Source organism: Trichechus manatus, unplaced genomic scaffold (genome assembly GCF_000243295.1).
Source record: "Trichechus manatus latirostris isolate Lorelei unplaced genomic scaffold, TriManLat1.0 scaffold00015, whole genome shotgun sequence".
Taxonomy (NCBI): domain Eukaryota; kingdom Metazoa; phylum Chordata; class Mammalia; order Sirenia; family Trichechidae; genus Trichechus; species Trichechus manatus.
The window spans coordinates 3,871,143-3,888,186 of record NW_004443951.1 but is presented as its reverse complement, the minus strand read 5'-3'; the positions used below and the strand labels follow the sequence as shown (position 1 = coordinate 3,888,186).

Sequence of the window (17,044 nt, the reverse complement as noted above, 5' to 3'; positions counted from 1 at the left end):
TGTTGTCTCCGAGCCACCAATAAGTTATTATATTTATTTATTTTATATTTGCTTACTGTGTCCTAGCTTCTCATTTTGTTTTGATATGCCCAAATAGGCTGCTCGTATGAGCTAGTTTGATTATTGGCAGCTTTGAAGCTCTAATATCCTGTCACCAGGTGGTTAGATCTGTTACTAGGTATGTGAGCTCAGGAGTTCGCCCACTCCTCCTGTATGGATTCAGCTCAGGTGCCCAGGTAGAAAACCACCAAGTGTGAGATATAGGCTGTCACTTACAGTATAGACAGGCATGGGTGATTGATGTAGGCACAGACATCTAGCTGCAGCAGGGGACACACTCTGGGCAAGGCAGGGGGCTGACGGCCACCCCCAAGTGTCCAGCAGGAAGGCGTGTCCCTGTTCCGTAGAGCACGCAGACGGGTGGGTTTTGCAGCTGGACTATGAGCACCTAATGCTGTTGGCTTAAGGACTGGGGGGCACCTCTTATTCACGGGCCCCTATCACAGGTGGCTAGGTGGCGTGGGTGGAGCCACCAGTCTTCAGGCCTCTGATGTGGGTAGGTGAAGACCATGCTTAATGGGCAGAGCAGTGTCAAATGTGAAGAACCTGCCACTTCATAGCTGAAACAATTGAAGTTAGACTTCCGATATATACCGTTGTACTGTGGTAATGAGGGCCTATGCTGCTGAGATGGGCCCACACAAGTCTATGCAGGGGGAAAGGCACTCCAAGTCCATGGATCACTTATGCCTATGCCTAGGCAAAGGAGCTGTGCCTATTCTGGGTTCCTGGCTTAGGGGAGCTGGCAGTTTATTTTTTCCTGTTTGTTAATTTGTTCACTCTCCTAGGCAGGGAGAATGGCTCCGGGCGTGTGACGGATCCTACTTCCGGCCCAGGGGACTTGGCAATTGCTGAAGTCAGTCCAGGACCCAGTGCAGAGCAGGGAGCAGGGAGGTAAATGGGAGGGAGGTTTTCCCCTAAAAGGGGTGTTTTTGGTCCACACGGTAGGCCGTACAGAATTACTTATCTTTCGCTGATCCAGGGCTGCTTCTCACTGGTTCTGGGTGGCCATGTAGACTCTCTGGCGCTGGCTCTCTCCCAGTGCAGAAAACGCGCCTTCCAAGCACCACCGCTTGCCTGCCTCACTGCTTGCCCCCGAGCTCATCAGGCCTGACGGGCTCAGGCTCTCGCTGGGTCAGGTCTGGCAACTCCTTGCCGCTTCTGAACCGTCTCTCCCTCCCCCTGCCTCTCAGTCCAGTTCCTCTACTCTGCCTTTGATCTTAAGGGCTCCCAGACTGCCATATATAATCAACTCGTTTTTTCGGGTCTTTGTTTAAGAGGGTCCACCAGAAGCGCCTGACTAGTCTGCCATCTCTGCCCCGCCTCCCCTCTTTATCAACTATCTAAATTCTCAATCTTCCTAACTTCTTGTTGTTTTTAGGTGCTATCGAGTTGGTTCCGACTCATAACGACGCTCTGTACAACAGAAGGAAACACTGCCTGGTCCTGCACCATCCTCACAATTGTTGCTATGTTTAAGTCCATTATTACAGCCACTGTGTCGATCCATTTTGTCGTGGGTCTTCCTCTTTTCCACTGACCCTCTAGTTTACCAAGCGTGATGTCCTTCTCTAGGGACAGATCCCTCCTGATAACATGTCCAAAGCATGTGAGATGAAGTCTCGCCATCCTCGGTTCTAAGGAACATTCTGGCTGTACTTCTTCCAGGACAGATTTGTTCATTCTTCTGGCAGTCCACTCAATATTCTTCGCCAATACCATAATTCAAATGCATCAATTCTTCTTTGGTCTCCCTTATTTACTGTCTAGCTTTCACATGCATACGAGGAGACTGAAAATACCATGACTTGGGTCAGGCGCACCTTAGTTCTTATTTTAATAGTTTAAAGAGGTGTTTTGCAGCAGATGTGCCCATTGCAATCCCTATCTAGGAAATATGAAGTAAGATGAATTATGTAGTATCTTACCCCAAAAAAATTTCCCCATAGGATGTCCAGGTCTAGCAAGGCTTCCAAACAACATTTCTTTTCTGTTTGCATCAGAAGGTCTCGCAAGTTGATATTCTGTCAATTTTAAAGGAACACTTTTAATAAAATGAAATTCAGCATCTGCTGGAAATTCAGGCTTACAATACTGAAAGCAAGAAAGTAATAAAAATTAACTTTGTGAAACATGTTGTAAGGCTGAAATGGGGAACTTGATCTAGGGTTAGCTCTATGACTTAACAAATTGTATATATCTTTGGGTAAGAAAATTCATCTTCTAGTGGTTCCCTCTTATCTTTCAACTGAAACAAAGCAGTTAATGGTCTTAAGGTTTTGGCTCCAGTATACTATGTCCAAGACTTAATGAATGAAAGTGCTAATATATATTAAATCAAATTTCTTATATCTGGGAACTCTGCCATATACTTTGTTTAAATTTCCTCCAAAGCCAACTATGTTGGTATTAAAATATGATGGCAAAGAACAAGAGCTTTGCCGTTGTACAAAATATGGCAGTTCCTCAAAAAGTTAAACATAGAACTACCATATGACCAAGAAATTCTACTCCTAGGGAAATTTTATATACCCAAGAGACTTGAAAGCACTGACACAGGCAGACACATGTTCATTGCAGCACTATTCACAACAGCCAAAAGGTGGAAACAACCCAAGTGTCCAACAGCAGATGAATGGATAAACAAAATGTGGTATATAAACACAATGAAATATTTGCATCCATAAAATGGAATGAAGTTCTGATACATGCTACAACATGGATGAATCTTAAAAACATACTAAATGAAATAAGCCAGGCACAAAAAGACAAATATCATATGATTCCACTTATATGAAATGCCCAGAATAAGTAAATCCATAGAGACAAATAGTAGATTAGAGGTTACCAGGGGCTGGGGAAAAGGGTGAACTGGATTATTGCTTAACGGTTACACAGTTTCTGTTTGAGGTAATGAAAAATTTCTGAAAATCGATAGTGGTGATGGCTGTATAATATTATGAATATAATTAACACCACAAAATTGTACACTTAAAAGCAGTTAAAATGGCAAATTTTATATAAATTTTGCCAAAATAAAAATGACACATTAAAAAAAACTTGAAAGGGCTTTCAGATATTTCCATAGTTTTTTTGTTCTTTCACCCATTTAACAAATATTTACCTGGGTCTATGATAAAACAGACACTGTGGTAGGCAAGTAACAAAACTAAAGAAAACACTGTCCTTGACTTCAAGGAACTAGTAGACCTAGGAGGAACCTAACATCATCTCATTCCCTTTTACAAAAATTGAGGGCCTAAGTTAGTGACATTTCTATAAATACAACACAGGTCTGTTGACTTCCAGACAGACGGCTCTTTCTAGGTATCTACAGCTTACTCAGCCTAGCGAATGCGTTACATCATTATTAGTACTAGACACTGAATCCAGTTGAGAAGCAAAATACTACAAAAGGAGGAACAAATACAGGTATTTTGCCTCTTCAGTTGCTGCAAGCTAAGCCTAATCTATGTGAACTGAAATTCTCCCAAGTCTAGGATTACATGCCTCTAATGCTAAAACAAGGCAAGCAAGGCCAATCTACAGTGATGCTATTTATCAGCACTCTATAATTAAGAAATACTTGTAGTACAGCTCTATAATGAAGCCTCACCCTAAACAAGCATACAGTTTTCCTTATGATCTTCATTCTTTAAATCCCAAAGATAAAAGAAACAGTCACAAAGTAGAATTAAATGAATTTTCTGCTCAGGGATTTAGTTTCTTTATCTATAAATATACCACAATGATTTTCAGACCTAACAACATTCAAGCCATGAAGCAACTGCACACATAGGTCACAAAAGGTAAGCTATATAAATTATCCAGATAGTACTTAATGAAGTCTCCGGGAAAATGTCTCTTCACGCAAAAACAATAAGTGAACTTATCAAGTTTTAACACCTACTATTAGCTTTAAGAATTAGACTCATGTCCTGCAAAAGACAGGCCACTATGGTAGAACCCTCAAAAAACAGAGGTTGAAAAAACTATAATTTACCATCCTTTTGACTTATTTCAATTAGACATTTAATGACTTCATAAGTTAGACATTTAATGACTTTATAAGTTAGACATTTAATGACTTCAGCAATAAATATGACACATCCAGTTCAATTCAGCCCTCTATGATATAAAGATTAAATGGTCTACTGAGAAAGAATAATAAATGTACTAAATAAAATTCAATGATGGTAAAATTATGGTAAGACATAAAGCACTTCTCTTACCACTATCAACAGCTTCAACTTCACGGTCAATTGCATCTCTGATCATTAGTGGATGGATGAAGAATTGGGCCCACCTAAGCAGAAACAAACAACTGGCGTATCTGTTTTTGCTCAGTAAAAGATTTTCATCAATCAACATCTATTTTTTTTAATTAAGAAATTTTACTGAGTTTGAGATTTAGTTCACAATCATGCCTATGTAAAATCTAAACAATATCTAGTATTTCTATATTTTAAACTAAAATCTACGAACTATTTTAACCTTTTTATTGTGACTATACATACAGAAAAATATATAAAACATAACATACACACTAATGCATAACAACAAAGCAAATACTTGTGCGGCCACCACCCAGGTCAAGCAATAGACAATTGTCAGTACCCTAGAAGCACCCTTCAGCCATGTGATCCTTTAAAATCATAGCCTCCACTCTACTCTCAGAGTTAACTACTACCTTTAATGTTACAGTAATTCACTTCTCTACTTTCTTTATAGTTTTACCACCTGTGTATGTATTTCTAGATCATTTGTTTCTCAGTCTTTTTTTTTCCCCACTATTGCTCCCTAAGGAGCCTTTTCAGACACTTTTTCCTACTTGCCCCCATGAAATTATACTAGAGATATACTGTTTATATACTGGATGCGTATATGTGCGTTTATATATAAAACAAGGCATAAAGCTTAGTTTTTATTCGGTGCAGGGTTACAAGTAACTAAATAAAAATTTTAGTTGTTAAAAATGTTGAAACTATTAACATTCAACTTTGTAACTATATTTGCTGTGTAATTTCATTATAATTTGTTATAAATTGTGATGCATCATATCACATAGGCGAAGTATTCATTTATATAAATACATAATAGTAATCACAGCAATGCAATCAAATTTTTAAAATATCATCCAAAACTGTTATTTTTCTAGCAAAAGTAAAATAACTGAAAAACTAATTTCCAGTGAACAATGCTGTGATATTTTGCATGTCTGGGCATATACTGTTTGACTCGTTTTCTTTTCCTATGTATCTAATGCATCTTATTTCTGTGGATTATGGTTAGTGGGGCAGCTCAGTGAACTATCAGAATGTGAGGTATTCTCAAATGAAGTTTCTATGACACCAGTAAAGGTACAGGAGTCCCTGGGTGGCATAAATGGTTGAGCACTCAACTATTAGTTGAAAGGTTGCCACTTTGAACCCATGCAGAGAGGCCTCCGAAGACAGGCCTGCTGATCTGCTTCTGAAACGTCACAGCCTTAAAAGCCTACAGAGAAGTTCTACTCTGCACACACAGGACTGCCATGAGTCGGAATCAACTGGATGGCAACTAACAACATTTAACTTTTGCTTGACATGAGAAGATAACTTTTAACTAGCTGCTAGATAGTCATACAGGTATTGACTTTTTTTTCAGCACCTGATATAATTAATGATGGACTGAGTAACTTTCATTAAATTAAAAAATAAAATAGAAACTACAGTATTTTTATTTAATTCTCAAAACTCAAGTTGCACACAAAAGCACCAAGGATCAAACATAAACAACATCCACAAGGCAGCCGACGGCACCTAATAGCCTCATGCAGAATGCCTCTCTCAATGACTTCTAGATCAAGCAATCAATTGAAAGTCTTCCAATCACAACAATCTATAAACTATAGTTTTGTAAGATTGATCTTGCAGACATTTTGTATCTCTTTCCTGAACTCAATGTCAGTGTAAATGGTGCTCTGAGACCGAAGAAAACTGAAAGAGAAACTAGACACTAAGCAATAACAATTTTGTCAGGTAGTGTTTAGCTTTGAAGGGCCACAAACAATTGTAACATCTACCATTTTTTAACCTCCCCCCAATCAGGTTTTGACAACAAAGAAGACAATATCACCTCTGTTGAGAATATATGCTCTAAACAACATAGTTTTGGTTTTGAACTTTATATAAATGGAAATATACTTTACATATTCTTTCATATTTGATTAATTCAACATTGTTTGTAGTATTTAACCATGACATTACCTGTGATTGTGGCTCATTTATATTCATTGCTGTATAATATTCAACGGCACAAATTTATTCATCCATTGTACTGCTAATGGACATTTGGGCTATTTCTGGGTTTGGACTATTACAAACGTTGCTGCCATAAACATTCATATACATGTGTCTTGGGCACATGTGCACAGGCCTAACTATTTATCTATACAAAAGAAACTGCTAGGTTAATTGCATATGCATGCATATGTTCAACATTACTACATAATACTAAACTTTTCCAAAGTGACTACACCAATTTAAAATTGCATCAGCAGTTCCAATTCCTCCATTCCCCCTCAATCTTATTTGGTTTTGTCAGACTTTAAAATTTTCTGCAACTTGTAGGAACATCGTTAAATCTTATAATGGTTTTAATTTATATTTTCTTGATTAATAATGAGGCTGAGCACAATTTCATAGACTTATCAAACGTTTAAATTTCTTCTTTTGTAAAATGCCTGTTCAAGTCTTTTTCTATTGGTTTATATATTTTCTTATTGTTCATATATTCTAAATATAAGCCCTTAGTTATGTGTTGCAAATACATATTTCTACTTTACACTTTTTTTTTCACTCTTTTTAAGGTGTCTTTTGATGAACTTGATGTACTATCAAATTTTCCTTTATGCTTTAGGCTTTTTGCATTTTCTTAGATGAATCTTTACATGTGCTGACATAGAAAACTCTTATCTCTTAAACTTTTATAGTTGTGCCTTTCACTTCATGGCCCACCTAAAATTGATTTTTTGTATATGTTGTAAGATAGGGAGGCAATTCTGTTTTTGTCCTGAAGGAAGCCCAATTGTCCTAGTACCATTTCTTAACAACAGTGCTCTCTCCACTGTTCGGCAGAGACACTTGTCAAAGATCAAGTAAGTGTTCACATATGTGTTGGTCTACTTTCAGGAACTCTATTCTACTCCATCAGTCTCTTTGTTGTTGTTGTTACGTGCCATCTAGTCAGTTCTGACTCACAGCTATTATAAAAGAACGGAACACTGCCCGGTTCTGCGCCATCCTCACAATCACTGCTATGCTTGAGCCCATCGTTGCAGCCACTGTGTCAATCCATCTCGTCGAGGGTCTTCCTCTTTTTCACTGACCTCTACCTTAACAAGCATGATGTACTTCTCCAGGGACTGGTTCCTACTGATAACATGTCCAAAGTACGTGAGATGAAGTCTCACCATCCTCGCTTCCAAAAAGCCTATGGCTGTACGTCTTCCAAGACAGACCTGTTTGTTCTTCTGGCAGTCCATGGTATATTCAATATTCTTTGCCAAAACCATAATTCAAATGCATCAATTCTTCTTCAGTCTTCCTTATTCATAGTTCAGGTTTGCATGCATACGAGGTGATTGAAAATATCATGGCTTGGGTCAGGGCTTACCTTAGTCCTCAAAGTGACATCTTTGCTTTTCAACACTTTAAAGAAGTCTTTTGCAGTAGATTCGCCCAATGCAATATGTTGCTTGACTTCTTGACTACTGCTTCCATGGGTGTTGATTGTGGATCCAATAAAATGAAATCCTTGACAACTTCAATATTTTTTCCATTTATTATGATGTTGCTTATTAGTCCAGTTGTAAACATTTTTCTTTTCTTTATGTTGAGGTGTAATCCATACGAAAGGCTGTAGTCTTTAATCTTCATCAGTAAGTGCCTCAAGTCCTCTTTGCTTTCAACAAGCAAGGTTGTGTCAACTGCACATCACAGGTTATTAATGAGTCTTCCTCCAATGCTGATGCCCCCCTTCTTCTTCATATAGTCCAGCTTCTTGGATTATTTGCTCAGCGTACAAATTTAATAAGCATGGTGAAAGGATACAACCCTGACGCACACCTTTCCTGACTTTAAACTGCACAGTATCCCCTTGTTCTGTTTGAATGACTGCCTCTTGGTCTATGTACAGGTTCCTCGTGAGCACAATTAAGTGTTCTGGAATTCCTATTCTTTGCAATGTTACCCATAATTTGTTACAATCCACACAGTCAAATGCCTTTGCATAGTCAATGAAACATAGATAAACATCTTTCTGGTATTCTCTGCTTTCAGCCAGGACCCATCTGACATCAGCAATGATATCCCTCGTTCCACGTCCTCTTCTGAATCTGGCTTGAATTTCTGGCAGTTCCCTGTCTATGTACTGCTACAAAAGCTTTTGAATTATCTTCAGCAAAATTTTACTTGCATGGGATATTAGTGATATTGTTTGATAATTTCCACATTCTGTTGGATCACCTTTCTTTGGTGTGGGCACAAATATGAATCTTTTCCAGTCAGTTGGCCAGGTAGCTGTCTTCCAAATTTCTTCGCATAGGTGAGCGAGCACTTCCAGTGCTGCATACATTTGTTGAAACATCTCAATTGGTATTCCTACAATTCCTGGAGCCTTGTTTTTGCCAATGACTTCAGTGCAGTTTGGACTTCTTCCCTCAGTACCATCAGTTCTTGATCATCTGCTACCTCCTGAAATGGCTGAACATTAACCAATTCTTTTTGGTACAGTGACTGTGTATTCCTTCCATCTTCTTTTGCTGCTTCCTGCGTCATTCAATATTTTGCCCATAGAATCCTTCAATATTGCAACTGGAGGCATGAGTTACTTTCTTCAGTTTCTTCAGCTTGAGAAATGCTGAGCATGTTCTTCCCTTTTGGTTTTCTATCGCCAGCTCTTTGCACATTTAATTACAATATTTTGTCTTCTTGAGCCGACCTTTGAAATCTTCTGTTCGGCTCTTTTGCTTTCTTCCATTCGTTTTAGCTACTCTATGTTCAAGAGCAAGTTTCAGAGTCTCTTCTGACATCCATTTTGGTCTTTTCTTTCTTTCCCGTCTTTTTAATGACCTCTTGCTTTCTTTATGTAGGATGTCCTTGATGTCTTCCCACAACTCGTCTGGTCTTTGGTCATTAGTGTTTGATGCATCAAATCTATTCTTTAGAAGGTCTCCAAATTCAGGTGGAAAATACTCAAGGTTGTATTTTGGCTTTCATGGACTTATTTTAATTTTTTTCAGCTTCAGCCTGAATTTGCATATGAGCAATTAATGGTCTATTCTGCAATCCACCCCTGGCCTTGTTCTGACTGATGACATCGAGCTTTTCCATCATCCACAGATGTAGTCTGTATCATTCCTGTGTATTCCACCTGGCAAGGTCCACATATATAGTCGCCTTTTATGCTGGTAAAAAAAGGTTACCTGCAATGAATAAGTTGTTGGTCTTGCAAAATTCTCTTTGCTTAGCCCTATGCTAATACCACAATGTCATAATTACAAAACCTATCTTAATATCTAGTAGATCAAGTTGTGCCACCTTGTTCTTTTTCCTCTCCCAAAGTATCCTGGCTATTCTCTACCCTTTGCATTTCCTTATAAATTTTAGAAATAGTTTATGTAAAAATAAATAAATATTCTGAGATTATGGTTTGAATAGCCCTTAATCTATAAATAAATGGAGCAAATTGACATCACTGAAATAATGAGGCTTCCACTCCCCGAACACAGTATTTCTATTTATTTATGTCTTCTTTAATATCTCTCAATAAGGTTTTAATATTTTCCCCATAAAGAGATCTTATACATCGTTTCTAGAATGATTCCTGGGTGCTTGCTTATTTTAATACTATTGTAATTTTTTTTTTCTGCATTTCAATTTCTAAGTGTTGCTGCTATGTAGAAATACTATTTTTCTAATTTATTTTATGTCAAGCTATTTTACAAAACTGTCTTGCTAATGTTAATAATTTACCTGTAGATAACTATGGAGTTATTGTGTTCACAATCATTTCATGCACTAATAATGAGTTTTGTATTTTGCTTTTTTTTTCCCTTGCCTAAATAAACTGGTGAGGACCATGAAGATGAACAGAAGCAATGACAGCCTCCATCTGTTTCATTCTTGATCTCAAATGGACAGCTTTCAATGTTTCACCAATAAGGATTTTTTTTATATATATAAGTAGCAATTATCAGATTAAGAAATGTGCTTTAGCTCTCAGTTTGCTAAGAGTGTCCTTAACAAAATACTGAATTTCTTCATATAACTTTTCTACATATATTGAGATAATATGGCTTTTCCCCTTCAATCTGATAATGCGATCAACTGCATTAACTGATTTTCTAATGTTAACTATACCCTGGAGCACTAGGATGAATCCAACTCAGTACTGATATACTATCCTATATCAGTCAGACCTACAAATTTATCTACTATTACACTTTCTTATATCAAGGTCACACTACTTCTATAAATAAGGGAGGAATTATTTCATCTTTTAATAGAACTCGTGTGTTAAGCTATCTAAAAGTTTATTTGTGAGTTTTTTTTCATTACTCACTTATTTCTTTAACAGTTATAAGACTATTCAACCTGTATTATTATTTCTTCTTGTACCAGTTCTTATAAATTATACATCTTAGAATTTATGAACTTGATAGAATTTTTTCATTTATTGGTATAAGTTATTTAAAGTACCTTATTACATTTTCAATATCTACAAGATCAGAAGTTATAGTGGCCATTCTCTTGATGGGTCTCTTGAAAGACTGACCTATTTTATCAGTTTTTGCAAAGAACCAACATTTAGTTTTCTTGAAACTCTCCATCATGTTTATTTTTTTACACTGCGGTACAATTCACATATCATAAAAGGCACTCTTTTACAGTGCACACTGTTGTGCAAGCATCACTACTATCTATCTAACTTCAGATTATTTTCATCTCCCCGAAAAGAAGCTCCGTACCAATTAGCAGTTACCCCCCATTCTTCTCCCCCCAAGTCCCTGGCAACCACTAATCTACTTTCTGTCTCTAATTACCATTCTGGTCATTTCATATGAATGAAATCATACAATATGGAGCCCTTTTAGCACGGCTTCTTTTGCAACTTCCATTCATACTGTAGCACGTCTCAGAACTTTACTTTTTATGGATGAAGAATATTCCATTGTATGGATATACCACATTGTATTTATACATTTGACAACTGAAGGATATCTGGGATGTTGCCACTTTTTGGCTGTTATGAATAATGCTGCTATGAGCATTTGTGTACAAGTTTTGTGTGGATATGTTTTCAGTTTTCTAGGGTATATAACTAAGAATGGAAATTCTGGGTCACACAGTAACTCTATTCAACTTTTTGAGGGACTACCAAACTGTTTTCTGCAGTGGCTGTACCATTTTTCATTCCCACCAGCAATGTTCAGGGTTACAATTTCTCCACATTCTTGCCACCAATTGTTATTGTTCCTGTTTTGGAAGTGGGTATGAAACGGTATCTAACTGTAGCTTTGATTTGCAATTCCCCAGTGACTAATGCCACTGCCCGTCTGTCAGTTTGTCGGTTTTGGCTTTCGTGTTGCAATGATGCTGAAAGCTATTCCACGAGTATTTCACATACCAGCAGGGTCACCCATGATGGGCAGGTTTCAGTGGAACTTCCAGACTAAGACAGACTAGGAAGAAAGTCCTGGTGATTTGCTTCTGAAAATTAGCCAATGAAAACCTTGTGAATCACAACAGAACACTGTCCAACCCGCCTGCTTTGGACACATCATCAGGAGGGATCAAATGCTGGAGGACGACATCATGTTTGGTGAAGCAGAGGACTAACAAGCGCATGGGAAACCTTCAATGGGATAGACTGGCACAATAGCTGCAATGATGGACTCAAACATGCTGGCAATGACCAGGCACTGTTTTGGTCTGTTATACATAAGGTCGCCAGGAGTGAGGTTCAACTCAAACAGCAGCTAACAACAGCAACAACTAATGATGCTGAGCATCTTTTTCATGTGATTATTGGCCATTTGCACATCTCCTTTGGAGAAATGGCTATTCAAATTCCTTGTCCTTTTTTTTAAATTGAGTTGTCTTTTTACTGTTGAGCTATGAGAGTTCTTTGTATTTTTGGATACTAGTCCTTTATCAAATATATGATTTTCAAGTATTTTCTTTCATTCTGTGAGTTGTCCCTTCCTTTCTTTATACACTCTCTTGAAATACAAACATTTTTAATTTTAATGAAGTCCAACTTATCTTGTTTTTCTGAGTTAATTTTTGTATACAGTATGAGAAAGGGATCCAAATTTATTCTTTTGCATGTGAATATCCATTTGTTCCAGCACCATTTGTTGAAAAACTATTCTTTTCCCATTAAATTGTCTTGGAACCCTTGCAACTGACTATAAATTTAACAGTTTATTTCTGGAGTTTCAATTCTATTTCACTGATCTGTATGTCTATTCTTATACCAGTACCACATTATCTTGATTACTGTGGCTTTTAATAAGTATTGAACAAGGAAGTTTGAATCCTCCCACTTTGTTCCTTTTCTAAATCATTTTGGTTATTCTGGGTCCCTAGTTTTTTAAAAGTTGGGTAAGTAAAAAAAAGACAGAAGAATTGATGTATCTGAACATTAACAGCTATAAATCACCCTCTAAGAACCATTTTCAACCGTATCTCATTAATTTTTGGTATATTTTTTCATTTTTCATTCATCTCAAATTATTTTCTAATATTCCTTGTAATTTCTTCTTAGACTTACTGGTTATTTAGGAGGGTGTTGTTTAATTTCTACATATTTGTGAATTTCCCAAACTTCCTAATCATGGATTCCTTATTTCATTTCATTGTGGTCAGACAACATAGTTTGTATGATTTCCATCCTTTTCAACTTATCGACCTAACATGTAATCTATCCTAGTGAATGTTCCATGTGCACTTGAGTAGAATGTGTATACTGCTGTTTTTAAGTGAAGTGTTCTAAGACACCTGTTAAGTCAAATTTGCTTAAAGATGTTGTTCATGTTTTCTGTTTTCTTGTTGATCATCTGTCTAGTATTCTATCCTATCCATTACTGAAAGTGCTGAACTGTGTACTTCTTTCAATTCTGTCAGTATTTGCTTCATGTCTTTTAGGCTCATTTGTTAGGTACATATATAATTGTTCTATCTTCTTAATGGATTGACCCTTTTATCATCATAAAATTCCTTTGTCTCTACTGATATTAAAGTCCATTTTGTCTGATATTAGTATAGCCATTCCAGTTCCCTTTTGTTACTGTTTGCATGGTATACATTTTTCCATCCTTTGCTTGACAATTTATTTGTGTCCTTGCATCTGAAATGTCTCTTATAGACTGTAAACACTTGGATCATGTTTCTTTATCCCTTCTTCCAATATCTGCCTTCTAGTAGGGCTATCTCCACTTATATTTAATGTAATTAATGACAAGGTAGGATTAATGTCTGCCATTTTGCTGTTTATTTTTTGTATGTCTTAGGTCTCTCTTTGTTCCTCTGTTCCAACATTACTTTCTTTGTTGTTACTTTCTAGTATACCATTTTAATTTTCTTGTCATTTATTTTACTACATATTTGCATTATTTTCTTAGTCATTGACCTGGGGACTACAATTAACATTTTTAATTCATAAAAATCTAGTTCAGATTAATAGCAACTTAATTCCAATAGTACACAAAAACTTTGTTCCTATATAACTCTGTTCTTTTCCGCTCCTTTGTGCTATTACTGTCATACAAACTATTACATCTTTATACATTATAAGCCCATCAACTTAACACAGGTGTATAATTATTGCTTTATGTAGTTGTCTTTTAAATCAGGAGAGAAGATTTACACAAAAAGTATATTTATACTGTCCTTTATATTTACCTATGCTGTTACCTTTACCATTGTTCTATATTTCTTCATATTAAGTCAAGTTAGCGTCCTTTCATTTCAGCCTGAAGAACTCTCTTTAGTATTTCATGCAGGGCAGACAGACTAGCAACAAATTCTCTCTGCTTTTGTTTATCTGGGGATGTCTTAATTTCATGTTCATTTCTGAAGGATAGTTTTGCTGTATACAGAATTTCTGGTTGACAGTCTTCCCCTACCCCCAGCACTTTGAATGTCATCCCACTGCCTTCTTATATCTGGTTTCTGATGAGAAGCCAGCTGTTAATCTTATGAGGCTACCATGTATGTGATGGATTGCTTCTCTTACTGCTGTCAAGATTATCTCTTTATCTTTGGTTTTTGATAGTTTGATTACGATATGTCTAGGTGTAATTCTCTCTGAATTTATCCTATCTAGAGTCTGCTAAGCCTCTTAAACGTGTAATGTTTTAAATCAAATTTGTGGAGTTTTTCATCACTGTTTCTTCAAGTATTCTTTCTGCCCCTTTCTCTTCTATGTGTACGCTGGTACACTGGATGGTGTCTAGTAGGTTTCTGAGACTAATCATTGGTTTTTCCATTTTTTTTTCTGTTCAAACTGGTTAATCTCAACTGTCTTATCTTCAAGTTCACTGATTCTTTTTCTGCCAACTTAAATCTGCTGTTGTACCGCTCTGTTGAGTTTTTCATCATTATACTTTTCAACTCCAGAATTTCTATTTGGCTGTTTTTTATAATTTCTATCTCTTTACAGATATTCTCAATTTTGTGAGACACTGTACTCATACTTTTAACTCCTTAGACAGTTTCCTTTAGTTCTTTGAAATACTTGATTTGAAGTCTCTGTCTACTAATTAATCTGAGCTTCCTCAGGGGATAATTTCTAATCACTGCTTCTTTTCCTGTGTATGAGCAATATTTTATCTCATAATTTTTTGTTGAAAACTGGATATTTTAAATAATACATATGACAATTCTGGAAATCAGAAATTTTCCCCTCTTCTTAGGGTTTCTTGTTATTGCTGTTTGTCGTTTTTCTTGTTTGAATATCAAGGTGTTGACAGGGCCATGCTCTCTCTGGAGGGTCTAGAGAGAATCCTTCCTTGATTCTTCCAGCTTCTGGTGGCCCCAGGCATTCCTTGGCTTGTGACAGCATGACTCCACTCATTGCCTTTGTTGTCACACAGCCTTTTTCTCTCCTTGTCTCTATGTGTCGTCTCCTCTTTTTTATAAGAACAGTAGTCACTGGGTTTAGGGTCCACCCTAAATCTGGGAGGACTTTACCTCAAGATCCTTAACTTATTACATCTGCAAAGACCTATTTCCAAATACAGTCACATTCTGAGCTTCTGGGTGGACATGAACTTTGGGGGGACACTGTTCAATCCACTACAGTCTGTATTCTTTGTTGAGTGTGGCCATTGAAGTCTCTGCTCAGTTAGCTTAGTGGTAATACTAGACTACACAGAGATTTTCTTCAATGCCTGGAATCATTAAGTCTCCCAGCTTTGCCAAGGAGCTGTCTGAGCATGTTTTGACATGCCTTCAACTATGCCTTAGCCATCACATCCTACTTTTGCAGGCTCGAAGTCTGCCAGAGACAAGACATAAGGACCTTCTCTGGCCTTTCCTCAGCCTGTAAATGGCTCTGGGCATATGCTCAGCTCTATACATGTACGTGTTCGTCTATATTCCCAGAAATATGTCAGAGCTTTTTCAAAGCCCCTGTGGACATTTCATTTCCCAGTTTTTCCTTCTCAGCTTTTTGGTTACTCTTTTGTTTGCCCCAACTCTTACCCACTGCCTCAGGCACCTACAAAGTTAAACAACCACCTTTAAACGTTTTAGACAAATGTCCTTGGGTAAAAGGATTTTTGCAGAGGGTGCCTCCCAGTTAGCTCAAATAAAGGCGAGCCCTGGGAATTGGGATTCTCAGGGAACCCCCAAATGGGTCAAACAATGACAATTCTCCAAGAATGTTGTTTTTAGAGGGCACCAAACCTATCCATCCCCTAGAGGCTGCTAAGCTGCTGGTTTCCACTGTGGTTGTGGGACTCTTGGTTGTCAAGGCTACTACAGAGCTAGAGAAAGCAGGATGGAAATAAAGCAAGCTAAAAATCCACAAAGCTCATTATTCTAACAAATATTCAGCTGCTTTTCTTGAATAAATGCTCTTCGGTTTGTTGCAAACCTTTAATTCCAACGTTCTGAGAAAGTTGATTTTGACACTTTTTGTCAGTGTTATTACTGCTTTTACAGAGGACAGGTTTTTCAGAGGTCTTTATTCCGTCATTCCTGGTGTCAGTTTGCTTTTCATTTCATTCATTTTTGCTCTTATTTTTATCATGTCCTTCTACTTCTTTTGCACATATTTTTGCAGTTCTTATTCAGGCTTCTACAGACTGACAATTAATTCGTTAATTTCCAGCCATTCTTCTTTTCTAACACAATGCATTTAAGGTTATTCATTTCCTTCTAAGTATAGTTAGCCCTCCATACCCACGGGTTCTGCATCCGCAGAATTAACCAAGTGTGGATGGAAAATATTCAAGAAAAAAAAAGTTCCAAAAAGCAAAATTTGAATTTGCTGTGCTGAGCACTCTGCTGAATCCACACGAATGAAGTGATGTGCAGGCATGCCCTGTTGTAGCCTCTTGCCATTTCACAGATCCTTAGTCTCTCTCCAGCACTCATTGGAGCATTGTTCACCTCATGTCTCATTTGTTCACTAGTTGTGTTGTGTGCACCTTAGTTTCTGTGAAAAAATGACTCCTAAAAAGCAATTTGGAAATCCTGGTGGCATAGTGGTTAAGAGCTACAACTGCTAACCAAAAGGCTGGCAGTTCGAATCCAAGCAATTAAGCGGCAAAAGTAATCCTTCAAAGGCTAAGTGTGAGGGGGCTGAGGAGAGCGAGAGGAAGGAGTGAAAGGCTAGTAAGGGATGGCTGGCTAGCTCTGTAAAGCGCTACAGCCTCAAGAACTTAAAGATCATGGGAGAATCAATATCAGCAGATGCCAAGACAGTATCA

At 37.3% G+C, this 17,044-nt stretch overlaps 1 protein-coding gene across 3 annotated transcripts in view; it reads right to left on the bottom strand.

Annotated features, from left to right (window-relative positions):
- Positions 1-17,044, bottom strand: part of NRDC (nardilysin convertase) — an 88,557-nt gene that overhangs the window by 45,985 nt on the left and 25,528 nt on the right. For all 3 annotated transcript variants that reach the window (XR_002823239.1, XM_004371741.2, XM_004371740.2), the window contains 2 exons: positions 4,293-4,366; positions 1,989-2,084 (listed from right to left, as the gene is read on the bottom strand). Coding sequence is in view for 2 of the 3 variants with exons in the window: in XM_004371741.2 (XP_004371798.1) it covers positions 1,989-2,084; positions 4,293-4,366 (170 nt within the window). In the remaining variant the exon portion in view is untranslated. The remainder of the gene's footprint in view (positions 1-1,988; positions 2,085-4,292; positions 4,367-17,044) is intronic.